Source organism: Oncorhynchus tshawytscha, linkage group LG13 (assembly GCF_018296145.1).
Source record: "Oncorhynchus tshawytscha isolate Ot180627B linkage group LG13, Otsh_v2.0, whole genome shotgun sequence".
Lineage (NCBI taxonomy): Eukaryota > Metazoa > Chordata > Actinopteri > Salmoniformes > Salmonidae > Oncorhynchus > Oncorhynchus tshawytscha.
Genome location: NC_056441.1, coordinates 50,855,872 through 50,883,702, shown reverse-complemented (window position 1 = coordinate 50,883,702; position 27,831 = coordinate 50,855,872). Strand labels below are relative to the sequence as shown.

Here is a 27,831-nt window from a genome sequence, read left to right as displayed (position 1 = left end):
TACACCAGCTTCAAACGGCTGAAAATACAATATTATTGGTTGTGGAAAATATATTTCGATGACCATGTTACAATGATTCTCTACACTATACTAGGCTATTTTGTCACATACACTGAAATTAGGCTAACTATTAGAATTTTAGCGACCAGGAAATGGCAGAGCGATATCTGCATAGTGCATCTTGGGAAGAATATGCCGCTTTTACTATTGTGACAAGCAAGCACATACTTTACAGTGCATCGGAAAAGTATTCAGAAACCTTGACTTTTTCCACATCTTGTTACATTATAAACTTATACTAAAATATATTAAATACAATTTTTTTCATCATCAACCAATCTACACAATAGCCCGTAATGACAATGCTAAAACCGGTTTTTAGCATTTCTTGGAAATATATAAAAAATTAAAACAGAAATATATTTTTACATAAGTATTCAGAGCCTTTGCTATGAGACTCAAAATTGATCTCAGGTGCATCCTGCTTCCATTGATTATCCTTGAGATGTTTCTGCAACTTAATATGACTCCACCTGTGGTTAATTCAATTGATTGGACATGATTTGTCCAATAGACAGGCACACACCTGTCTATAGAAAAGGTCCTACAGTTGACAGTGCATGCCAGAGCAAAAACCAAGCCATGAGGTCGAAGGAATTGTCCGTAGAGCTCCGAAACAGAATTGTGTCGAGGCACAGATCTGGGGAAGGGTACCGAAAATGTTTTGCAGCATTGAAGGTCCCCAAGAACACAGTGGCCTCCTTAAATGGAAGAAGTTTAGAACCACGAAGACTCTTCCTTGAGCTTTTGGCCGCCTGCCCAAACTGTGCAATCGGGAGAGAAGGGCCTTGGTCAGGGAGGTGACCAAGAACCCGATGTTCATTCTGACAAAGCTCCAATGTTCCTCTGTGTTGATACGAGAACCTTCCAGAAGGACAACCATCTCTGCAGCACTCCACCAATCAGCCCTTTATGGTAGACTGGCCAGACGGAAGCCATTCCTCAGTAAAAGGCACATGACAGCCTGCTTGAAGTTTGCCCAAACGCACCTAAAGACTCAGACCATGAGAAACAAGATTCTCTGGTCTGATGAAACCAAGATTGAACTATTTGGCCTGAATGACACGTCTGGAGGAAACACAGCACTATCCCTACGGTGAAGCATACTGGTGGCAGCATCATGCTGTGGGGATGTTTTTCAACGGCAGGGACTGGGAGATTAGTCAGGATTGAGGGAAAGATGAACGGAGAAATGTCCTGAGATGAAACTTAAAGAAATTCTGCTCCACAGCGCTCAGGACCTCAGATTGGGGCGAAGGTTCACCTACCAACAGGACAATGACACTAAGCACACAGCCAAGACAACACAGGAGTGGCTTCGGGACAAGTCTCTGAATGTCCTTGAGTGGTCCAGCCAGAGCCCAGACTTGAACCAGATCGAACATCTCTGGAGACCTGAAAATAGCTGTGCAGTGACGCTTCACATCCAACCTGACAGAGCTTTAGAGGATCTGCAGAGAAGAATGGGAGAAACTCCCCAAATACAGGTGTGCCAAGCTTGTAGCGTCATACCCAAGACTCGAGGCTGTAATCATTGCCAAAGGTGCTTCAACAAAGCACTGAGTAAAGGGTCTGAATACTTATGTAAATGTGATATTATACATTTTTTGTTTTTTTACATTTACAAAAATGTCAAAAAAGCAGTTTTTGCTTTGTCATTATGGGATATTGTGTGTAGATTGAGGGGGAAAAAACGATTTAATCAATTTTAGAATAAGGCTGTAACGTACCAAAATGTGGAAAATGTCCAGGGGTCTGAATACTTTCCGAACGAACTGTAGATACGTTATTTTTCCATGTTTTCATACATTCATGAAATTACGCTGAGTCGGGTATTTGTGAAAATTCTGCAGTAATATGAATAGGGAACCTGCCATGTGTTTGGGCAATTAAGACACTGCAGTGTTGTCCAGGTCAGGACTCAAACAGACTGGTGCTCCATAACCAATCACAGCTAGAGTAGGCCTATCATGCAAATAGGCCATGCCATACAGGCCTGTGCCATTCACTTTGCAATTACTGTTGCACTGCACTGGATCGTTTACAGGCAGCAGAACAGCGTGACTATGTTTAGAAAGCAGGAGCAAAAGTCACAAGAAGAAACCTGAATATTTCTTTGCGAATATATAAAATACCATGGGAGTCTTACTTCTGGGAAATGTACAGTCCTATTGATCAAACAACCACAAGGTAGACTCTCTCTCACTCAGTTGCCTTTGCACAACAACAAGGATGATGTTAGCCTCAGCCAGATGAGCAAAAATGTTGCACAGGGGATGGTAGATAAACCCCCTTAACTTTTTCAGCCCGACGGTCAAAATTACACAGTGAATACGATGGGAAATAGTAGCCTGCTCGGCCTCCTGCAACCTGCCCCCAATCCCATAATAACCCACAATTAAGTGGGATTTACAGCTTGCCTGCCTGTTCACTTCATCGATGCCAAATACATTTTGATTTTGACAACTAAGATTGATTAAATGGGTAGCTTAGGGAGTCACATTTCTTGGTAGCTAATCCCAATAGCAGTAGCCACCAAAGCTGAAAATAAAATGTTGGGGGAAAGGTCTGCCACCCACCCACTTGTCCAGGCGATAACATGACATCCTTCCAGCAGCTAGCTAGCTACAGTTCAAGGCTCCATTTCCGTTTAGGTTCTAGCTAGCTAAAGGACTTAGCGAGCTAGCTATATTTTATTTTTATTTAACCTTTATTTAACTAGGCAAGTCAGTCAAGAACAAATTGGTACTTCACAATGACAGCCTATATGGCTTGATAGCTAAGTAGGCCTGCATAAATAGATAAACTAGCTTAAGCCACGTAACGGGACTGCATAGCTAGCTAGATTGATTGTGTAGAGATTCCCAATTACTGCCCTTTCCGTACGTTTTGTCCTCAAATATTGGGTCAGTGAAACTGAAACAGTTCATCCCCTGAAAGGCTGGAGGCAGCAAACAATGTACTGTTCCCTCCTAGACTTTGTTTTTTTCATGATATGGTTAGATATGTTATGTTTTTTTTAAAACTATTTTTCTATTTTATGCACTGAGATTATTCTTGTATTATGATTTCCCATTGTAGCTAATTCAATCGATGTCGTTCTGTTAATGATTTTTCGTCACTCTGTTACCGATTTGGTAATAGCGTGATGCATTTGAATCACTTAATTCATAAATAAAATTGTTACCAGTGAAAACACTAGCTAACACGAGCTAAATTGGTAGGTCTACCTCATGAGGGAAAGAAATGAAGGGTCAGACACTAGGGCTGGGCAATATGGCCAGAGAATTTAAAAAATATATTTGGACGGTATGACGGTATTTTATGTTTTTTTTAATAATACAAGTTCTACATTTGCTTTATGGGTAGTGCGTGACGCTAGGGTGGCAACACATACATTTACATTTGCACCCGCTCTTTCCTCCTCCTGGCGCTTGAGGGCGCCAGGTTGCCCTGCATCACGCACTCCTGCCACCCATCACGCACACCTGCCTTCCCTCGTCACGCACATCAGCGTTATTGGACTCACATTTCCTCCCCTATATTTGTCAGTTCCCCAGCTCTATTCCCCGCTGCTATATTGTATTGTTTTTGTCTTTAGTATTTTTTTTTGCTGACGCTGCTCCTGTCTCGTCTTTATTAAATGTTATACTCCCCGCACCTGCTTTGTCTCTCCAGCATCAAAATATCATGTGACACATTTGAAGTGATTTCAAATGGGTCTTTCTCTACTCTGATAAAGCTGTTCAATTCAACCAAAAGTAATTTTCAGCATTCATACATTTCTGCATTTCCTGCACTCATTTGAGGTCATTTACACACTGCCACATAGGGCTATACTAATGATAGCTAGCTAGAATTTGTACCAAGTCCTTGTTGATAATAGCCAGATGGCCACAACTAAATAAATAGCACAGCTAGAAACATTATAATTAAATCACAATGGATTCAAAACAAATATGAAGCAGCTGCCTGTAAACTGAGTGAATTGAAGTATTTGTTCATCATCTTGCTAGATAATTAATGCTTTACCAAGCTAGCTAAGTCACATAGTTTCTAAACCCAGAAGCGCAACACTGCGAGACTTCCGGGAACAATTGAGAAACAGACCAGGCAGGGATTTGGGAAGTCAATGAGAGATGTGAAAAATTCTTCCTTAGCTGTTAATTGTTCTCGAAACCTAAAGGCACAATCTAGAGTCGAGTCAATATCTTAAGCAGTTGAACATGTTATGACTCCAACCTCGTGAAAGTGATAAGCAGACACGTTTTCATTAGTTAAAAACGACATTAAATTTGACGGCCAGCATGTGCACAGTTCGGCGCGAGACGACCGGTAGACCCAATGACATATTTCTGCTCATGAGCTTAGCTAGCCAACGTCGCCATGACGTCACCAAGTGTGATCGGGATTTCTATTCGAGAAGCAGTTTCTACCCATCTCCACATGTACGGTCTTTGATTAACAGTTGTGTGCCTTGTGCTGCACTTACCACCCCATCCGTTTCATATGAAGTGTGTGTGACTGCCTTGCTCAGTTAACAAGCTAACGCTATGACAATATTTCTTAAACTAGGCAATGTTTCATAAAACTTCCAGAAGGAAAATAATTCCTGCAAAATGAAATATTAATATTGACATTAGTTGGCAGGGTCCTTTACTTCAACATTGTTTTGATGTATTTGTAATACATCAACTCTTTTTCTAGGTGATGTTTTTTTTTTTTAAAGACCCCTTTTCCTTCTGTGTGACAAGAAATCAAAGCCTTTGCTTATTCCACATTTTTGGGATGGAAAATGTATCTATGCCTTCATTTCCCCAAAAAAGATTGACTCCACTTTCATTTGACACCAAATTTGATATGCTCCGATAAACATAACATGTTGGTGCTCATGTGTCATTTAACGTGGAAATGACCTTAGACATAAAACACGATTGCACGCTTTGTGTGATAGGAAACCTGTGTGTGCCCCTTTCCTCCCTGTCTGCCTGGGCCTATGGAGGGGTGGCTAAAGGGCAACATACTGGTCACGAGAACTCCCCAAAATGGCATAACACACTAACGCCTTGTGACAAGGTGGTGCCCTTCCACAGTCCTGAACCACTGCTGACACTAATGTAGCGCAACGATTATCTGAGAAGATGGGGAGTGATGGAGGGAGGGAGACAAATGGGGGGGGAGAGATGGAAAGAAAGCACTAAGGTCAGAAGAGTGTCTGTTTAAGGCCTCTAGTCGACTGTGGGCTCTTTCCCCTCCTCTCCCGGCAGCTTATCAGTCTGTGATTAAACCTTTCATCTTTAATTAGAATATGGTGGAAGTGGAACAGTTCTCGCCGTGCTGCAGGTGTAGGGTTGTAACCAGACAGTTAGAATAAAGACAGTACATAGGAGAATCTGGATTCCCACAGATGCCGGGTATAGGTAATACAAACTAAACATCAGTAAAGGTCATGTTCTACAAGTGTCCCCAAATTCAGAAAGCACATAGTACAGTCACCAGGGGAACGATCCTAAATCTGGGAAATGAAGGCCCCATTCCAGTGTTTTGCCTATATTCATTTAGTAGCGGTGGGATGGTCAAATGTTTTCAGTGTAAACCTAAAAACAACTCAAACCAGATATAAAGTATGTAGAAACGATATTGGAGAAATTTAGTTTTTAAATAATCTTTGAGAAGTAACAGTCACCAAAATAAAATAAAAACTAAACAGTCGGGGAGAATCACAAATTCAAAAAAATGTCATGGCATGGGGCTCACATTGATTTTGTTATCATGTTTGAGTCATTCAGATGGCTTATGCTGTCCTCTTATGCTATGGCAAAATGTGTAGGATTGCAGGAAATGAGCTATGAAACTGAATTGTCTTCTCTCAGCCCCATGACAAAATGTGTAGGATTGCAGGAAACTAACTATGTATTTTGTCTCTGCGGTCAAGGGGAGGGCCTCTGAAATTTTAGTTGGAAACAGCGCCATTGGCCACGCCCAGTTCCACACCTCTCCAACCCCCCTCAATTAGGTCCCTACCCTCTGCTGTTGACTACCCCTCGTCCTAACCTCCTCTCCTCTCCTGGCCCCCTTAGGTGGGCTTCCTGGAGGAAACCCAGGGGCTCCGTTACGGAGAATCTCCAGTGATTGTCGAACAACAACATGACAGACTCACACACAGGAAATGGATGGAGAGGACTGGAGAAATTAAGAAGAAAGAGGGGTAAAACAACACTACAGGGGTCTGTATCTTCAAACACACACACACCTTTGCAAAGCAAAGTACCATCTTATAGAAAAAAAATGGACACATTGGCTACATGCAGAAAGATGCATTTATGCACATGCAGGTAGGTAGACACACACACACACGTGTGAACACACAGACACAATCAAACACACAGAAGTGCCCAGGGTTAGCCTGCTAACTCTGTGTGGGTGGAAAGCATGAGAGTTCCTCTGGCTGGGAGCTCTTCCCATGATCTCGCACTCCACTGTGCTCCTGTGGGTCTCTATCCTCTCAGAAACAAAGTGCCCCAGATAAAATAGCTGACTCACTCAGTCGCTCACAACCACAGACGGAGGCTCCTGAGCCCCAATAAGATACACTGGAACTGTACCGATTTACGCCGAGATATACTTTAGGTTACATTTGCTGTCAATCATTCACTGCTGTAGGCCAAAAAAATGCTTCAGAAAAGAGGACGTTAGAGAACTCCCATTGGATGTCTACATTGCTGATCCTGCCCATTAAAGTTCAGAGCCCTCCTCTTATTCGCCAGCATTACTCATAGCCTCAGCTGAATGTTGCTTAGTAATCCCCTGTGGCAAATAGCCAGACAGCAGGGTTACTGACAGTTGCCATTGATTGCTGATCCCTTAGCACAGAACTGAGGACACATACCAGGAAAAGAGCCTGAAAGGCCAACTGTGCCTTACATCATTGGAACAGCTCACTAAATGTGCATTTCTCTCTCTGTCAGTCACTTTTTCCCCCTCGCTCACCATCTCATTCCTTCTTGTTACTCCTTTCGAATTCCCTCTTTCTTGTTATTTTTCCGTGTTTATTAAATCCTGCATTCTTCTCTTGCTCCTTCCCTCTCCTTGTTTCGTCTGTCCTTTTTCTCTTGCTCTCGTTTCTAATCGCCTTCATTCCCCTTTCTCCCTCGGCTCCAATTGTATCTTGTCTCGAGGAGCACTGCAGCGAACAGTGGCCCACATCCTGGGCCTTCATCTCCATGGTCACCATTCATCCAAACATCATGGCCCCCTTTTGTCACCCAGGACATGGCGGGCAATTCAAACTGCCCTCACAAAGGCTGATAACCCCCATTCACACAAGAACTCACCCATACCTTTCACTGGCATGCTCCATTCGCAGCATTTGTAATGTGGGCATATACCGTTGTTTGCAATACAGGGAGGGATGGGGATTTGTGATCGATAAGAGACCTTGCATACCCTTTATTATTGATTGATGTCCTCTGAAATGTTTTACACACTTATGGATGGACACAAAGATTTCTATGAAACATTGGGTATGTAGGCTTCTGCAGGACAGGACCAATTATCGCTCAACCCCATAAAACCCAGAGGAGATATTGTCCTCTATGCTGCAATGGGGATCCGTTTTTCCTCCCCCAACTCTGGCCTTGACCACTCAAAGACAGAGATCAAACTGACTGTGGACCAGCACAAGAACCTGGAGAACCTTTGTAACAAGCTATCGTCATCCATGAATCGGCAATGACGGAGGGGGGAAAAAACATGGAGAAAACAACATCTCAACTCAAGCACACTTTCTAATGGTTCAGATACAATCGTTTCTTAATGACGTTCCTCTGCCTTATACTCGGGTCTCAAACAAGGCAGTCATTCAGAAGCGAGCCACTGTAATCTGGCCAACAGATTCTAAAGCTGCTGCCTATAATTAGCTCCTTTCTCTATCAAACACAGGCTTCCACTTTCAATCAAACTTTTCAACATCACCTTTCCTAGTAAGACACAGGGCCGATTTAACAGCTCCCGCTCTGTGGCTGGCTGGCAGCAATGTGAGATCTGTGAATGAACAGGTGAAAATATACTATTTCATTCAGTAGCAAAGTGGTTTGAAGAACTAGAGTCTGTGTCCTCATCATCACTTAATGAGATGTCGCATGGCTACTGTTGGATAGAGTTAAGATTACATTAAGTGTGTGCATTGATTTTGCTGATAGTGTTCAGCCCACAATTCAGCTAATTAATGTTAGTCTATACCGAAGGCTGGGCAATAGATGTTAGACCCCATTGATTGGTCATTGTTAGAACCAACAGAACTGGATGTGCATGGCTGTCAGGGCTAGTAGATGGGGAAATTAGGTTTCAGAACTAGTGGACCTCATTATTTACAGCATTTATAGTATAGGCCTCTACTTTCTGGCTACCCGGATAAAGCACTAAATAAACTTCAGTTAGTGCTAAATACGGATGCTAGAATCCTGACTAGAACCAACATTTTTTTTATCATATTACTCCAGTGCTAGCCTCCATACACTGGCTTCCTGTTAAGGCAAGGGCTGATTTCAAGGTTTTACTGCTAACCTACAAAGCATTACATGGGCTTGCTCCTGGCGTGATGACTCCTTGCTGTCATGCTAATAAACAGGACCTGCTAATAAACAGGAGGATGATGAGTGGTGGAGTGGTGCTCTTGCTTCTAGAGAAGTTGAAGACCTCTGATGCTCCTCTCCCCTGAAACGTGTGAGGTCTCACATACAAAAATCCCCCCCAAAAGAATCACTGTATCGACCCAAATCAGTATGTCCCGGACTTGGTGTCTATGACATGTCCTGGGCCCTCCGCTGTGTGTGGATGAGGTGGCAGACTAGGGACTCGCTGCACAACCTGTGGCCCAGGGAGGAGCAAGGGTGAGCGGGTACAGCGGAGCGGAGGGCCTGCTGCTCGAGCAAATGGCACAGCTATTAGTGAGGGATGAGGCTTCCTGGTGAGGTGTGACTGTGCTGCAAAGGGCCCAATCAGGCTGAGACCAGGAGGTCCTGACTGCTAATACATTACCTGGGAGCGGAGAGGCAGGCTAGCTGAGCGACAAACTAAAAGTGGGCTTGTGATCGGTTCAGTGGAAGGGCAACTAACAAAAAGAGTGCCATTGAATTCACCGGAGTAATATAGCTTCTGACCCTTACTGAGAAGAGTTGATCGATAAATGGATCAAATGTAGAATGTAGGGGCCTCCCGAGTGGCGCACAATTGGCCTAGTATCGCCCGGGTTAGGGGAGGATTTGGCCAGTGGGGCTTTACATGACTCATCGTACTCCAGCGACTCCTTGTGGCGGGCCGGGTGCCTGTGGGCTGACCCCGGTCACCAGTCGAGTCGGGACTCCCAATCCAGGTTAAGCTGGCAAGTGTTAAGGAGTGCGGATAGGTGGGTCATGTTTCGAAGGACGCATGACTCCACCTTCGCCTTTCCCGAGCCCGTTGTGGAGTTGCAGCGATGAGACAAGATCAGAAATTGACGAGAAAAAGCGGGTAAAATACAAAAAACAAATGTTTTATAATAAGGATTTTGTAGAATTGAAATACCAGTAAAGTGTTTAGAGTAGTAATATATAGCTGCTCCATGCCATTGGTGGCAATTGCATGAGTCTGATACATGGGTTTGTGCAGTGTCCATTGAGAAAAGTATTTTCTATGAACTTGATTGAGATCAAGGAAATATTCAGTCATCCATTTTCTCATATAGCAGACAATCACAGACCAACATACCAGAAAATGACTCTACACGTCCACCTTTACTCTATCTGGAACAGGTTCTTGTATTTGCTTCAAGAGAAAGTGAAATCTACACATACATCTCTGGCAAAAACAATTATCCGGTATGGAAAGACTGCTACAGTGCCTTCAGAGAGTATTCATACACCTCAGCTTTTTCTCAGCCATCGACACGAAACACCATCAATAATAACAAAAGTGAAAACATGTTTTTAGAAATTTGAGCAAATGTATTGACAATGAAATACACATATGTCCTTTACATAAGTATTCCCACCCCTGAGTCAATACAACGATTACAATTACGAGTCTTTTGGGGTCTTTTTCTAAGAGCTTTGCAATCCTGGATTGTAAAATACTTACCCATTATTCTTTTAAAAAAAATCTTCAAGCTCTGTCAAATTGGTTGCTAGACAACCATCATTGCTAGACAACCATTTTCAAGTCTTGCCATAGATGTTCATGTAGATTTAAGTCTAAACTGTTTCCCTCTAGGATCTTACCTGTGCTCAGCTCTATTCTGTTTATTTATTATCCTAAAAAACTCCCTAGTCCTTGCCGATGACAAGCATACTCATACCATGACGCAGCCACCACTATGCTTGAACATATGGTGAGTGGTACTCAGTAAGGGCTCCCGAGTGGCGCAGTGGCCTAAGGCACTGCATCTCATTGCTAGAGGCATCACTACAGACCCTGGTTTGATTCCATGCTGTATCACAACTGGCCGTGATTGGGAGTCCCACAATTGGCCGAGCGTTGTCAGGGTTTGGCTGGGGTAGTCCGTCATTGTAAATAAGAATTTGTTCGTAACTGACATGCCTAGTTAAATAAAGGTTAAATACATTTTTTTAAAGTGTTGTATTGGATATGCCCCAAACATAACACTTTGTATTCAGGACAAAAAAGTGAATTGCTTTGCCACGTTTTTAGTGCCTTGTTGCAAACTGGATGCACGTTTATTCTGTACAGGCTTATCACTATCAATTAGTTTAGTATTGTGGAGTAAAGACAATATTGTTGATCTATCCTCAGTGTTCTCCTATCACAGCTACAGTTGAAGTCGGAAGTTTACATACACCTTAGACAAATACATTTAAACTCAGTTTTTCACAATTCCTGACATTTAATCCTGGTAAAAAAGTCCCTGTCTTAGGTCAGTTAGATCACCACTTTATTTTAAGAATGTGAAATGTCAGAATACTAGTAGAGAATGATTTATTTCAGCTTTTATTTCTTTCATCACATTCCTAGGAGGTCAAAAGTTTACATACACTCAATTAGTATTTGGTACCATTGCCTTTAAATTGTTTAACTTGCCACTCCAGCACCTTGACTTTGTTGTCCTTAAGCCATTTTGCCATAACTTGGAAGTATGCTTGGGGTCATTGTCCATTTGGAAGACCCATTTGCGACCAAGCTTTTACTTCCTGATGTCTTGAGATGTTGCGTCAATATATCCACATAATTTTCCTCCCTCATGATGCCATCTATTTTGTGAAGTGCACCAGTCACTCCTGCACCTCCACAACATGATGCTGCCACCCCCGTGCTTCACGTTTGGGATGGTGTTCTTCAGCTTGCAAGCCTCCGTCTTTTTCCTCCAAACATAACGATGGTCATTATGGCCAAACAGTTCTATTTTTGTTTGTTCATCGGACCAGAGGACATTTATCCAACAAGTACGATCTTTGTCCCCATGTGCAGGTGCAAACCATAGTCTGGCCTTTTTATGTTGGTTTTGGAGCAGTGGCTTCTTCCTTGCTGAGCGGCCTTTCAGGTTATGTTGATATAGGACTCGTTTTACTTGCATACTATTATTTGTACAGATGAACGTGGTGCCTTCAGGCATTTGGAAATTGATCCCATGGATGAACCAGACTTGTGGAGGTTTACAACTTTTTTTCTGAAGTCTTTGCTGATTTCTTTTGATTTTCCCATGATGTCAAGCAAAGAGGCACTGAGTTTGAAGGTAGGCCTTGAAATACATCCACAGGTACACCTCCAATTGACTCACATGATGTCAATTAGCCTATCATAAGCTTCTAAAGCCATGACATCATTTTCTGGAATTTTCCAAGCTGTTTAAAGGCACAGTCAACTTAGTGTATGTAAACTTCTGACCCACTGGAATTGTGATACAGTGACTTATATATATAATTTGAATAATCTGAATAATCTGTCAGTAAACAATTGTTGGAAAAATGACTTGTGTCAAGCACAAAGTAGATGTCCTAACTGACTTATTAAAACTATACTTTGTTAACAAGAAATGTGTGGAGTGGTTGAAAATCTAGTTTTAATGACTACAACCTAAGTGTATGTAAACTTCCAACTTCAACTGTATTAAACTCTAACTGTTTTAAAGTCACCATTGGCATCATGGTGAAATCCCTGAGAGGTTTCCTTCCTCTTCGGCAACTGAGTTAGAAAGAACGCCTGTATCTTTGTAGTGACTGGGTGTATTGATACACCATCCAGAGTGTAATTAATAACTTCATCGTGCTCAAAGGGATATTTAATGTCTGCTTTTTTATTTTTACCCATCTACCAATAGGTGCCCTTCTTTGCGAGTCATTGGAAAACCTCCCTGTTTTTTTTGGTTGAATATGTGTTTGAAATTCACTGCTCGACGGAAGGACCTTATAGATAATTGTGTGGGGTACAGAGATAAGGTAGTCATTCAAATATCACACTAAACACTATTATTGCACAAAGAGTGAGTCCATGCAACTTATTATGTGACTTGTTAAGAAGATTTTTACTCCTGAACTTATTTAGGCTTGCCATGACAAAGTGGTTGAATCCTTATTGACTCATAATTCCACTTTGACATTATGGGGTATTTTGTGTAAGCCAGTGACACATTTTTTATCCATTATAAATTTAGGCTGTAACAGGCTGTAACACGACAAAATGTGGGAAAAGTCAAGGGGTGTGAATATTTTCTGAAGGCACTGTACTTCTGTTCCAAGAATTATGTTCTCAATGTTCACAAACCAATTCAATCAAACTACTCAGTCTGCTCGATCAGGATTTGTAAGATACTGATTGAAATGAAGCAGACAGAGGCCCAGCTAAAATAGACAATAAGGTTTATTCGCGGGAGAGAAGCCAGTATAAAATGTATTCTTTTTTTATTCTTGACTTTAGAACGTTCCCGTGAATAAACCTTATGGACTATTTTAGCTGGGCCTCTGTCTGCTTCATTTCAATCAGTATCTTACAAATCCTGATCGAGCAGACTGAGTAGTTTGATTGAATTGGTTTGTGAACATTGAGAACATAATTCTCGTAACAACTTCCTCTTTTGACCTTTGTGTAACTTTCTCCTCCTCAAATAAAACCTAATCCCCCTCAAATCAAACCTAAACACCCTCTCTGCACCTCTCCACACAGAGCTCAATCTCTCCCTCCCTCCCTCCATCCATTTTTGTATTCAAAGAGACTGAGGTTATTGTTTGTAATTAAAAGCCCTATAACATTTTTAAAAATAAAATATGACAATTATTATTCCTGCTCTGGCTCCTCTCAGGGCCCCCAGCACAGAGCAGAGCAGGCCAAACCCTTCCTGCATTCCTTTCTTAGCAGGCGCTTCATATCGCAGACCCTGGGTGGTAGGTCGTCTAGTTAGAGCCTACTATCTGCAGAAGCAGGGCTGAGAGACAAGGGGGCCTACTATTTCATTAGTCAAACGGCCTGGAAGCGCTAGGAAGGAGAGAGGCTACGGTGTAAGTGTAGGCCAAGGCTGTGCGTGTGGGGTGGGTCATGTTAGGAAAGTCCAGCCCTTGACACCCAAACCAACAACTCCATAATGGTGTTGTCATACTTGCTGATTCATCTGAAGCCGCATAATAACGAGATGACTAATACAGTACTCCAATAGACATAGAATGGCTGTACGAACAGGAATATGTAGGCTGTAGAGGAGGCTGGTGGGAGGAGCTATAGGAGGACAGGCTCATTGTAATGGCTGGAATGGAATTATTGGAACAATGTCAAACGTGGTTTCCACATGTTTGTTAAATTCCAGTCATTACAGTGAGCCCTCCTCCTATAGCTCCTCCCACCAGCCTCCACTGATCAGCATATATATATATATATATATATATATTTTTTTTTTAATTTTTAAAACTCCCTAATGGGCAAACTCACCAAACACACGTCATGGTTTGATAAACTTTTGACTGCGTGACCTTAGCTGAGGAACGTGGACTCATTTCAACTCAATTATCCGTGGTCACCAAATTCCTCAAACGCGCAGGCCTGTATAATGTTACATAACCATCTGACTATTCATTGAAACGAAACGAATGAAATCCCCTAATAACAAACACGGCCGAAGAACTACAAAACAGTCAGGCTTGACTCAAACCTCTAAACGGCAAAGAGATTGGTTACAAAACGACAGAAAATCTATCGGCCCCAATAGCCTACAATTCACCAAAAGTCGTAAAACTAGAAGTGTGTCTACCTACAAGACCGTCTCGAACTTGATAACTGGCAGACTGAAAATCAACAGTGACAATTGACAGAGTGGAGAACAGGGACGGTAAGCAAACCGTGGCTGTTTGTCAACATGTCAGAGAACCTTTATAACAGTAGAGGAAACCGTCACAAATACACTGAAATCTGCACGTTGAGAGATCTTGGATAGCGTATCCCACGATACCACATGCACTCTAACATAGGAGTGGCCACAATGCGGACTTGCAATCTCAGCAAAAGCGTTTCTCGTGTGAGTGCAAGCACACATGAATGCCTTTATATTAAATGGCAACGTCATCCTATTTGTGTAGTTACATTATTGGACGCAACATTTGCTTCTGTAAGGCACTTAGATACACAATGTTGCAACTCGCGTCACTGAAACAATGATCGATATGGTGCGCAGACTATATGAGCATTCCATTTTGAAGTTCAAAATTCGTGTTCACTGAAAACAGAAACTGAAGAAATCGAGACATGCAACTTCGTAGATTTGGGAATTGTAGACTAGATTATTCTTTTTTTAAAGGCCATAACATTTCGATGTGTAAGGCTATAAAAACTTCCTCCCGAAACGGGTTTAGTTTCTGTAGGAAACAAATGTCAAAACATGTTGACGGATTAAAAACATGGCTTGCACTCCAGCTGTCCCAACTAGTGGGATACTATGTACCTATTTGCATTCATCTTTGAAACAAGACCGGAATAGAAATAAAATGTCGAAATATCTATAGGGTAGTCTAGCCAATAACTTATTACGCAGTAATTAACGAATGTTATGCGTCCAGAGCTATCTTATGACATCGGGCCTCGACTGACCACTAGTCCAAATGATCCTTGAATCGAGGGGAAATGACAGCAGATCGTTGGGTGATGTAATTTAGCCAACAAAAAGGCAGGATTTGATTTGTTATTCGTCAAAAAAACATTTACACGTTTTCTGCCCATAACATAGGGCTTGCGCATGGCATGGGGACCTTATATTTCCAAATTGATCCACACATTTTAGTCCATGAATGCTCCCTTCTGTCCATTCACATGTAACTGTGAACAAATGAAGGGAAAACGATGGGACATAATTGGAACGTAATTGACACAGATAAATCACCCTTTGACAACCATCTATTGCAGAATGACATTAGTTTTATTTGGGCACATGAATTAAGATGAGATTTTTGGTTTTGTGCAAGAGGGGAAAATCTCTCAGAAGAGCTTGGCCCTGGCCTGACAAACCCCATTCCACACAGAAAGATTGCAGACCCGTTTGCTGCACATTTTTTTTGTCTGAACGAGATTCACTTTTTATTACCCCCCCCCCACTTCACTCCTAACTACCTATTTAACCTTGGGAAATAACTGTTATACGGACAATTGTTTTCATTGCCACACCATCATAATCAGTTAAAGTCAATTATTTTCATTTTTAAACCCGTTTAGCCAGATAAAACATTGGCAAAATGAAGTGGTACATACCATAGCATTCCTCCCTCTTCTCTCGTTCACTCCTTTCTCTCCAATGTCCTCCGTCGCAACTCGCAAAAACAGCAATCCCAACGTCTCGAGAATATGATTAGGAAAGAGGGGAAATTCTACTCCTCTAACAGTCATATACATCTATATATTTCCCTTTTAGACACTTGGTATATTTCTTTACCCTGAAATCAAGTCTCAATTTTCACAAGTAGCGTATTAAGTTTTCGGTACCATCTGCATTTTGAGTTCCTCCTCTTTCCTTTGCACAATTATCTAAATTATCTCGGGAAAATGCAGTAGAACTTCAGTTTCTTGTCCGCTGAATGTTCGCGTTGGGAAAGAGGGGGCGTTAGAAAGGCTTGAGTCGTTGTGTTTGCCTCTTGGTTCACCACGTTGTTTTGACCAATTGTTATTTCCTTTGTTGTGTCCAATATACACGTCTGCCCATACGCGTACACAGAATATGCCGTGTTAGGTGATGCGCAGTGCTCATTTAATAATAGCAACCCTAAATGTTGTGTTTCCTATGAGTATCACTTCCCAGACTGTCCAAATGTATGACAGTGTGTACGTGTATTTTCTACAGCTTCCCAATAATGGCGGCCCGGCCCTTCTCCAGAATACAGCCTCTCTCCTCCTCTGTCCTATTCGGAGAATAGAGAGAGGGAGCTGTAGCCTACCACAGCCTAGTCTCGCCCAGTGGCGCTTGGACACAATTACAACACACAGACATTCTGTTTCTAAATAACATAATTGCTTTTATTCTCCTAATAGTTAATGTTATTCATCATACTTCGTTTTATTTTATTTTGCTGTATTAATTATACACTTCAATTTAAAGGGACAATCTGCAATAGCGACATCAGTTTTTGGACACAAATGAATGACACACCCATGAATTCTTGAAGACTATAGCTTATAAATGCCTCATGAACTTAGTTTAACTGTCATACCCCATCAGAACGCAACATATAAGCTTGTTTTACTACAATGTTTGTAAACAAATTAATTGTAAACAAACACTAACTCAAAACATGGTCAAATTACACTGAGTATACAAAACATTAAGAACACCTGCTCTTTCCTTGACACATCCAGGTAAAAGCTGTGATCCCTAATCGATGTCACTTGTTAAATCCACTTCAATCAGTGTAGATGAGGGGGAGTACACAGGCTAAAGACGGATATTTAAGCCTTGAGACAGTTGAGACTTGGATTGTGTATGTGTGCCATTCAGAGGGGGAAAATATTTAAGTGCCTTTGAACGGGGTATGGTAGTAGGTGCCAGGCAAATTGTATTCGTCACATGCGCCAAATACAACAGGTGTAGTAGACCTTACAGTGAAATGCTTACTTACAAGCCCTAACCAACAATGTAGTTTATATATATTTTTTGTTTTTTTAAATACCTAAAAAAAATAAGAATAAGAAATAAAAGCAAACAATTATTAAAGAGCAGCAGTAAAATAACAATAGTGAGGCTAAATACAGGGGGTACCGAGTACAGGGGGTACCTAAATACAGGGGGTACAGAGTCAATGTGCGGGGGCACCGGTGTCAAGGTATTTGAGGTAATATCTACATCTAGGTAAAATCATTAAAGTGACTATGCATAGATAATAACAGAGAGTAGCAGCAGTGTAAAAGATGGAGGGGGGGGGGGCAATGCAAATAGTCTAGGTATCAATTTTATTTGATGTTCAGGTGTCTTATGGCTTGGGGGTAGAAGCTGTTTAGAAGCCTCTTGGACCTAGACTTGGAGCTCCGGTATTGCTTGCCATGCGGTAGCAGAGAGAACAGTCTATGACTAGGGTGGCTGGAGTCTTTGAACATTTTTAGGGCCTTTCTCTGGCCCGAGTGATGAAATGGGCCGTATGCACTACCCTCTGTAGTGCCTTGCGGTCGGAGGCCAAGGAGTTACCATACCAGGCAGTGATGCAACCAGTCAGGATGCTCTCAATGGTGCAGCTGTATAACCTATTGAGGATCTCAGGACCCATGTCAAATCTTTTCAGTTTTCTGAGGGGGAATGGGTGTTGTCGTGCCCTTTTCATGACTGTCTTGGTGTGCTTGGAACTTGTTAGTTTGTTGGTGATGTGGACACCAAGGAACTTGAAGCTCTCAACCTGCTCCACTACAGCTTTGTCGATGAGAATGGGGGCGTGCTCGGTCCTCCTTTTCCTGTAGTCCATAATCATCTCCTTTGTCTTGATCACATTGAGGGAGAGGTTCTTGTCCTGGCACCACACGGCGAGGCCTCTGACCTCCTCCCTATAGGCTGTCTCGTCATTTTCGGTTATCAGCCCTACCACTGTTGTGTCACAGGCAAAATTAATGATGGTGTTGGAGTCTTGCCTGGCCGTACAATCATGAGTGATCAGGGAGTACAGGAGTGGACTGAACACACACCCCTGAGGGGCCCGTGTGTTGAGGATCAGCGTGGAAGATGTGTTGTTACATACCCTTACCACCTGGGGGCGGCCCATCAGGAAGTCCAGGATCCATTTGCAGGGGGAAGTGTTTAGTCCCAGGGTTCTTAGCTTAGTGATGAGCTTTGAGGGCACTATGGTGTTGAACGCTGAGCTGTTGTCAATGAATAGCATTCTCACATAGGTGTTCCTTTTGTCCAGGTGGGAAAGGGCTGTGTGGAATGCAATAGAGATTGCATCATCTGTGGATCTGTTAGGGCGGTATGCAAATTGGAGTGGGTCTACGGTCTCTAGGATAATGGTCTTGATGTAAGCCATGACCAGCCCCCTTCAAAGCATTTCATGGCTACAGATGTGAGTGCTACGGGTCGGTAGTCATTTAGGCATGTTACCTTAGCGTTCTTATGCACAGGGACTATGATGGTCTGCTTGAAACATGTTGGTATTACAGACTCAGAAAATGAGAGGTTGAAAATATCAGTGAAGACACTTGACAGTTGGTCAGCGCATGCTCGGAGTACACGTCCTGGTATTCCGTCTGGCCCTGCGCCCTTGTGAATGTTGACATGTCTTACTCACTTCGGCTGCGGAGAGTGTGATCACACAGTAGTCCGGAACAGCTGATGCTCTCATGCATGTTTCAGTGTTACTTGCCTCGTAGCGAGCATAGAAGTAATTTAGCTCATCTGGTAGGCTTGTGTCACTGGGCAGCTCTTGGCTACGATTCCCTTTGTAGTCTGTAATAGTTTGCAAGCCCTACCACATCCAACGAGCGTCGGAGCTGGTGTTGTACGATTCGATCTTAATCCTGTATTGACGCTTTCCCTGTTTGATGGTTCGTCGGAGGGCATAGCGGGATTTCTTATAAGCTTCCGGGTTAGAGTCCTGCTCCTTGAAAGGCACACCAGTTTGTGTCGAGATCTGCAACGCTTCTGGGTTTTTCACACTCAACAGTTTCCTATGTGTATCAAAGACGGTCCACGACCCAAAGGACATCAAGCCAACTTGACACAACTGTGGGAAGCATTGAAGTCAACATGGGCCAGCATCCCTGTGGAACACTTTTGACACCTTATGGAGTCCATGCCCTGATAAATTAAGGCTGTTCTGAGGGCAAAAGGAGGGTGCAACTCAATATTAGGAACGTGTTCCAAATTTTGGGTATGCTCAGTGTGTGATTTTGATCTCACGGATGGTCAGTCCTTGTATCTATAGCTCTGTCTATGAATTTTAGTGGTAACATTTCTCCAGCCTCATCCATCAGCTTTGGACCAAAACAGGGGTGGGGATCCGCTTTGTTATTGTTTCAACTGCTGATTGCTCCTTTAACTGCACATACCATTAATTGGTAGAATTGTTTTTTTTTTAAATAAGTAAAGGCAATTTAGGACATGAAATGAGATGCAACTTGCAAGAACCGGAGAAAAAAACTTCCAGCAAATTCGTTTAATTTTTTAAAATTCATTGCATTTTAATCAATTTCCTGGAATTGACCCCAACTCTTGCAGGAGAACAGATGTATCCATGTCTGGCAATTATAGATAAAAACCATTTTCACAATATCATGTCAGTTATGCCTTCACCACACAAATACACTCAGTTCTCTCTCCAAACTAGTAAATAGCATACTTGTATTGCATTTGATGTATTTTATATAAAATGCAACAAATGCCTAACTTACTGGCTTCACTGACTTCCGTACACAAATAATGTACGAGACTCCCATATCTTCCTTTACAATATTAACGAATCCTATATCTGATCCAGCACACAGGGAGAATGGGAGAGAGAGTATTGTTTTTTTTAGCCATTCAGAAAATCAATCATCTCAAAGCTCATTCCCGGTCCTCTAGACTTACTCATGCCACATCTCTCATATGGCTGTTTATTGAATTGTTGGAGATAACTTTAAACCTGAGAAGAATTCAGTAGTCCTGATAATAGTCCTGATTTAAATGATATTGTCTTCTCCAAGAGGATATGTCTTGACAATATAAAAACCACATACACATGAAAGTTAAAGATAGAGATTCCACAGAGAGAGAAATGATGTATTGCAAGCTAAATATGATTGTTGTTCTACAACTCAAAACAGATGTTTAGTGGCTCGGGGACTTTGTCATGCATTGAATCTCTTTCTCTCTCTCTTTCTTTCTCTCTCTCTGTCTCTCTCTCACACACACACACACAACAGTGGAAGCTGCTAAGGGGAGGGTGGCTCATAATAATGGCTGGAATGGGGCAAATGGAATGGCATCCAACACATGTTCGATGTATTTGATACCATTCCACTAATTACTCTCCAGCCATTACCACGAATTAAGATGCCACCAACTTCCTGTGACACACACACACACACACACACACACACACAGTGGCGTACAGCAGTTTTGCGGGGCCCCGCAAGGTCTGAGAACACCCCCCCACCCTGCACACACACCTTACAACATGTAGTCTGAATCAGGCTGTCATTAACTGATCCTCATGTACATGTATTCTTCGGGGTGGAAGTTCACCCATACAAAGTAACATTCAATAGGGTTGGATAACTTTATCTCTTTATTGGCAGAATATTTTTATCATAATTACTTTGCTAAAAATTCCAAACAGTCCACATACTCTAACAGTTACTCTTGATCTTTGTATTAATGTTTTATGATAGGTGAACATCCTCCCTTTAAACACACAAGTTGAAAGTACAGCACTCCGAGTCAACAGGCTGCTTGCGGTCCAATACATGACCTCAGTCACACAGAGCAAGATTAGCAGGGGACAAAGTTTCATTCATAATCTGTCCCTGTTTTACATTTTCTCCTCTACAACTGAACTACTACTGGCCACTCACTGCGACAAGCTAGCCCAACTATACCGATCTCTCTGACCAAGACCTTTTTGAAAGTTTTTTGTTTTTGAACCAAAGTATGACATTTGGGAAATGCTTTGAACTGTTTAATACGCTCCTATTCATTTAAAGCCACAACAGCCTTGGAAGACCATTGGAAAACAACACAGCAAAGCAGTCTAATGAGAGAAGAACGGCCCTGTTTTCTACTTGGTTTCCCCCCTTTTTCTCTATCCCATCTCAACTCTCTCTCTATGCAGCTGAAATATTTCTGGGTCCCAGGGGCATGCACATTCCTCCCCCTCACAGTTGTGCAATCCCTGACAATCAACCGCCCTCCCCCCCTTCGGCCTCCCTGGCCCAACGCACGGCACAGAGGAGCTGTCCAAACTTTCTGGACAATGTTCTGCAGTGGATCGACTACCCACCAGACCAGTTAACTCATGGGCCCTGACTTTGCAGAAAACAGCCAAATGATGTAACACAAATGGCTGACCCTCCATTTTGAGACTTCTTGGTGTGGGGTTGGGAAGAAAAGAGTATTCCCTACCTTCGGTGTGAAAGTCACAGGCTCTGAAAGACAACATGTGTTTTGTTGTTTTTGCTGAGATTTAGTGTTGTGACCCAATCTGCCGGTATAATAGCCAATGTTACACCCTGCAAATAGTCCTTGTGGTTGAAGGCATGATGTCAGAGAGTTTGTAATGTATGTTTCATTTGGACTATGGAAAAATTTAAAAGTAGCATGGTTTCTTCCCTCGGGTTTAATAGGGTCAACAGAAATCAATGATAATGGAATAGGTCAAAATTATATGAGACATATTGATTATATATCTGTCTCTTTTTTCCTTTTCATAGTCAAGCACAGTGGTAGCCTATAATATTTTATTTTTTTAAAGATATTTTTTAAAATCTTTATTGAACAAGGCGAGTCAGTTAAGGACAAATTCTTATTTACCATGACAGCCTACACTATAACGCAATTTTCCATTTTATTTTAGATAATTGAATTCTTCCTAGCTTACGACAACTCACAAAAACCATAGCACTTAGCTTGAAGTGATACTTTATCAACATACTTGAAGTGATGTCAACAAAATGTAATGTGCCATAAGATAAAATAATAAGTCAAAGTGCCTGTAAATGATTAATACTGCAACATTTGCACTTTCCCTTGCTGACTTTTTTTGTTGCTTGATTGGTCAAACCTAAACCATACGAATCCGCAGCTGACACAAGAAGGCACAGAGGGGTGCATGCTGGTTCTAGTAGGGAAATACAATTTTCTTAACTTTTTATGGAACGATTTTACGGGTCTGATAAAACTACATTTCCCATAATGCCATGCACCTTTTCCTGTACATCATACTCATGAAGATAGCGGGCAATCGGTCGTCAAAACAATCCTATCATTTTGAGAATTTATGTCAAATCAAATATATAAATCACCAGGCTACGGGAATTGATATTGTTTAAAACAACCGACTCAAAGAAAAGACAATGGTATGTTTGCAATTGGGTACATTTTGTGGCCAATTGCTTTGCTCTAACGTTAGCTAGCTAGCTAATGTCGTTCGCCAGTCTCATGTGAAATGTATGAGACGCCTAGAAATCATAGCCAGCTAGATAACGTTATATATTCGAATTAAACTAACCTATCGATTTAAATTAATCAATTAGCTATATCCGGCTCCCGACTTTGTTTTACGAAGCAACTGCCTGGCTTGCATGTATGTCAGCAGTAACGTTAGACTAGTTAGCCACCTAGCTAGTCTAACGTTAGCTATCGAACATAACTAGCTAGCTATATATATATATATATATATATATATATATATTTACCTGACAGGGCGTGGCTAGCCAGGCTAGCTAACGTTAGCTAGTAATCTAGGCGTTGTACACTCTTAACCAATCAGCCATGCTCAGAAATGCACTGTTTGGGCTTTGTTATAGTATGAGGTGAAACTGATGATGCATAGGAGTGGTGATAACGTCCAGTGAACCCATAGTTAGATCTGAGAAGGCATATCCAAGACCAGGCTAGCAAGGGTTCAAGGTTTCAGAATGTTCAAATGGAAATGAGGTGTGTAGAACGCCTATGACTCTCTGACAAGAGAAACGGCGAAAATCAAGTTCTATAACTATATTACATCAAGGCCTAGGCTAGCGTGGCTAACGTTATATTGCGAGTAGGGAATATAGGAATGTAACTAGCCACGTTACTATAGCAGGGATGTAACTAGCTACATTACAATATCAGGGCTCTCAAACCCCAATAATTAGCTTGTTGAACTGAACCAGGTTAGTTACAACTGGGGTTGGAGAAGAAACTTTACAGGAGGGTAGTTCTCCAGGAACAGTGTTGGAGACCCACTGTACTAGACGGCAGAACATTTCTCACGCTTAATTTTCTCTCCTCCCCTGCTATACAGATCCGCTTCATCCTTATTCAGAACCGAGCAGGGAAGACCCGACTGGCCAAGTGGTACATGCAGTTTGATGACGACGAGAAACAGAAGCTGATTGAGGAGGTACATGCTGTGGTGACTGTCCGTGATGCCAAGCACACCAACTTTGTGGAGGTAAGGCTTTGCATGATGCCACGTCTGTGCATTGGAGTGTGCCCTAATGTAGGCTATTAGTTTCTGGCAATTGTATTCGTTGTCACTATCTGGCCATTCTAGAATGGCTGGAAGCAACCAGGGACTATAACTCAAGGTCTGGAGCTGCATTTGGCCAACAGTTCACTTGGCTTTATAGTGACGTGGGCCTAAATTGTATCATACATTTTGACACTGACGAGACGGTGGATAAAAGGCTATTTTCTACTGATATGCTGTAGCACTAATTGGTTAACCAAGTTTAATTTAATATTTCATTGTAAATGGAAAAAGTACTGCTTGCAAGTCAATTTCAATTCTACTGTAATTATTCTTAGATGAAAAATCAAAACCACATATTGAGATGCTTGTCTGTCTTGTCTCCAGTTCAGGAATTTCAAGATCATCTATAGGCGCTATGCAGGTCTGTATTTCTGTATATGCGTGGATGTGACAGACAACAACCTGGCATATCTGGAGGGCATTCACAACTTTGTGGAGGTATGACACTAAACACATCAACTCACATGTAGACTGTTTTATTATGATGACCTACAATGTGGGAGCTGTTTTAGGTCAATGACTCTTCGGCTGGTTATGTGAAGGAATGTGGGCTAATCAAATTTCCACCTTAATAGCTGAATGATTAGGCATATTTTATTAATAAACTATTGTAACGATGTGCTCCTACAGAGCTCTTTGGAATACAGAGTACCACAGCATGAGTCATAATACCCAGAAAACATAGCGGTCAGACGGAAATAGTTCCAATTGTTTATCCACCATTCATTTTTCTCATAGGATATTTTAGAAACGCTTAAAAATACAGGCTGTGTTTCGTGCAGGCTTACCCTGGCGTGACGTTTTGATAACTGTAAATCTCTCTAGGACAATGTGACTTATCAATATATTCAACTATAAAGGAAAAAAAATGAAACGCTAATGTGGCTACCATAAAGAACTACAAGTTGCCGTGACCACCTGGACGGGAATGCCGAATTGAGGCAAATCTCTGGATTAACTATCTAAATTTAGACATGAATAAATTGGCAACATTTTTTTAAATGGACAATTCTGTTAACTGTCTGGTGCAAGTTTTTAAATTAACAATACCAGTTAGCAAAGGTGTCAGCTAGAGATGACATGCAGGGATTTGTAGTTTTGCATGATGTCTACGTTGATGCCAATTAGCACTTTTGAATCTGAGAGTAAATAGAGCTGAATATATTGAAAAGTCACCTTGTCCGAGATTTTCTTCATCAAAATGTCACTCCGGGGTAAGCCTACGCGAAACACAGCCCTCATTTTAAATGTTCCTAAAATCCCCTATGGGGAAAAACGCCAGGTCGTATGGGTATTATGACATCTCCACTGTGGGGCTCTATTTTCTATGCCTTCTTACCCAGTGTAATACGCCCCCTATAGTCTTTCACTTCTCTGCAAAAGTAAGACCAAAACAACGTGGGGGGGATCTCTGGTGTTCTTTGTTCCCGAAAAGCATTCCCTGGGTGGCATTCCTCCCGGGTCGAGGGGAAACAGCGGAACAGCTCGCACTGTGCTCCCTGTCCGAGGGACAGGCGGAATGTGGCTGTGAAGGAAAACAGCTGAGATTTCCGACACTGTTCAAGAGCACCGTGTCCTGGAATGCTGGACTTCCTCAGGCCCTTAAATGACCACGGCTTCATCTCAAATGATTCCCTATATAGGCTAGTGCACTACTTCAGACCAGAGCCGTTGTTAAATTGTTAATGTAACAAAACCTGACCTCTTCCTTTCCCCCTTTTAGGTGTTGAATGAGTATTTCCACAATGTATGCGAGTTGGACCTGGTGTTCAACTTCTACAAGGTAAGAGTAAAAGTGTTGAGATTTAATTTTAAAACCAAACACTCTCAGTGCTAAGAGGAAAGACAAAGGAGCGGAAGAAACCCGGGGGAGGTGAAGATACAATTTCAATGTATTTTCTTTCCTTGCAATGGGGAGGTGCCATGGCAACGAGGATGGGACGCATAATTACAAGAGTCAATTAGGCTCCTCCACACTAGTTTGGCGGCGATTGGTTTTCCTCTACAGGAAATGCTAAGCAATTAAAACTCTCCACCTGATAACCGCCCTTTAAGCAGTTATCGTGTCAATTACGTAAGGTATTTCTGAATATTCGCCCACTCGCTGAAACTTAAGCGCGGCCCACGGTGAAAGCTGCTGCGCTCTGCGATTTCTTGAGTCAAACAAACCGACATGATGGCAAACATCAGCTCATCTCAACATCAACCCCCTATTAGATCTAGTGCCACAGCAGCAAGGCCTACGCACAGATAAAGACACATATACATAATGGGGTGAAGATGAATCTGAAGGATCTATACAGTTCTCCAACACTTTTGTTTTTAAAGCTGTGTGTACAGGGCGTTTGAGCAGTGCAGAAGTCTGACCTGTCCTAACCTGCTTCTACCCGTCCTGTGTGTTCGGTCCCAGGTGTACACGGTGGTGGACGAGATGTTCCTGGCGGGGGAGATCAGAGAGACGAGCCAGACCAAGGTCCTCAAGCAGCTGCTAATGCTCCAGTCCCTCGAGTAGCCATCTTGAACAGTCCATCGCCTAACCCCATCAATGTCACTCTGGAATGGACCCCTCTCATTTGCCAGCCTCCATGGAGCAGGCTCCACCCCTTACAGAAACCAGGGGCTTATTCACGAAGCTGCAAAGTCAGAAGGTTCAGATAGAAATGCATGGTGTAGAACAGACATTCTGTCATGCAGAATTGGGAATCTAGTCAGCTCTACACATTACATTTCTATTTGCAACAATGAGTTTCAACCTCCTGATTATGCCCCATAAAGACTGTATTTTGGTGATGCGTGGCAGATATGGCCCTTAACATTTTAAATTCTTAACCACCAGTTCAAGTAAAATCATCTGGATGAGTACATTTGCCGCACTGAAAATAAATGTTCTCTCTATGCCCTGTCTCAAGCTGGAGGCTGCACTTATGACAGACTAGGGTTGCCAGTTATTCAACTGTGTATCCTGCCTATACTAGTGGAGAGCGAGGATAACAAGGATGCACTGTTCTGGCAACCCCAGAGCGGCACTAAAGTAGCTAACAAGCACAAGAAAACCCTTGTAAACGGCCTGTGATGTCCCTGTCTACTTTTCACCATACTTCTGCCTGGGAGAATCACAGTTTGAGCTGCAGAGTGACTAAACCACGACTACGACTGCCCATTGAACTCTGGTGGTGGTGCACAGTTCAATGGAGTGCACTTACTAAGAGTGCTGTTGAGAGGTCTGGTAATGGCAACCTGTAAAGGGTCGCATCTACTGTGATATTAAATAACTTAATATCATGTCAGGTTATATCAGACAATGCGTCTCCACTCCACATATGGTGCTTGTTAGTCACACCCAGATGTGTTCAAATTTAAATACACACTACTACTTTAAGATAAAGGAAACTCAACAGGAAAAATTACTGATAAGGAATCTATAGCTCATTGAAATATACAGTGATATATTTTACGTGAAGTTTGTTTTGTATGGTGTACATATATATAGTGTGAAACCATTGTTGTCCATTCCAGGCCTTTCCTCAGCTTCGTCACTGGGTGTTTAATACACAGATCCGAATTGGGGGAAATTCCATTAATATTCACTGGTCACCTCATTCATACTACAAACAATGGGTTTCGAACATCAACCAGAGGCCAAACAATAGGTCCAAAACTCCAGAGGCACTTATCTAGGTCTGACGCCACCTTGTACCGCTTTTCATTGTAAACATGTCCAGTCTTGCACCTCCCAACATATCACACGTTACTATTATGGTCTGTTAAATGTTTAGTTTTTTGGGGCTATAGTGAGAGATGTACTGCCTCTTGTCATGTGAGATGTGAGTTTAGGTGTTACTGTCTCCTGTCATTCTATTCCAGTGAGTGTATATACAACAAAAAATCTACATACTAAATAAAGTGTTACAAATATCTTGTGCTTTTTGATACTGTAGATAATGTGATGTACATTGGAAACACATTCATTTTTGTGGTGATATCACCATCTAGTGGTATTAAACCAGCATAGCCTTCACGTTCTGGAATCTGCCCTCTGAGGTCATTCTAGCAGCCTCCCAGTGATCGATAAAAATCAATATATCCACTTCAGATACATTAACCCACTCTGCCTGTTACTCCA

The 27,831-nt window shown here is 42.1% G+C and overlaps 2 protein-coding genes across 5 annotated transcripts in view; one reads left to right on the top strand and one right to left on the bottom strand.

Moving 5' to 3' along the window:
* Positions 1-26,215, bottom strand: part of LOC112265084 (rho GTPase-activating protein 35) — a 93,030-nt gene extending 66,815 nt beyond the window's left edge. Inside the window, exon 1 of one of the 3 annotated variants that reach the window (XM_042295876.1) lies at positions 26,086-26,215. The gene's annotated coding sequence lies outside the window, so the exon portion shown is untranslated. Of the gene's footprint in view, positions 1-15,774; positions 16,432-26,075 lie in introns of those variants that run through there. The other 2 variants (XM_042295875.1, XM_024442124.2) reach the window with 2 other exon arrangements.
* Positions 22,372-27,623, top strand: ap2s1 (adaptor related protein complex 2 subunit sigma 1). 2 transcript variants are annotated; one of them, XM_024442126.2, is made up of 5 exons: positions 22,376-22,548; positions 23,478-23,627; positions 24,033-24,146; positions 25,432-25,491; positions 26,119-27,623. In XM_024442126.2, the coding sequence occupies exons 1-5, from the start codon at positions 22,546-22,548 to the stop codon at positions 26,218-26,220; spliced, it is 429 nt and encodes a 142-aa protein (XP_024297894.1). In that variant the 5' UTR covers positions 22,376-22,545; the 3' UTR covers positions 26,221-27,623. The 2 variants fall into 2 exon arrangements, with proteins under 2 accessions (XP_024297895.1, XP_024297894.1); XM_024442127.2 differs by lacking the exon at positions 24,033-24,146 and having other exon boundaries at positions 22,372-22,548.
* Positions 27,624-27,831: the final 208 nt, after the last annotated feature.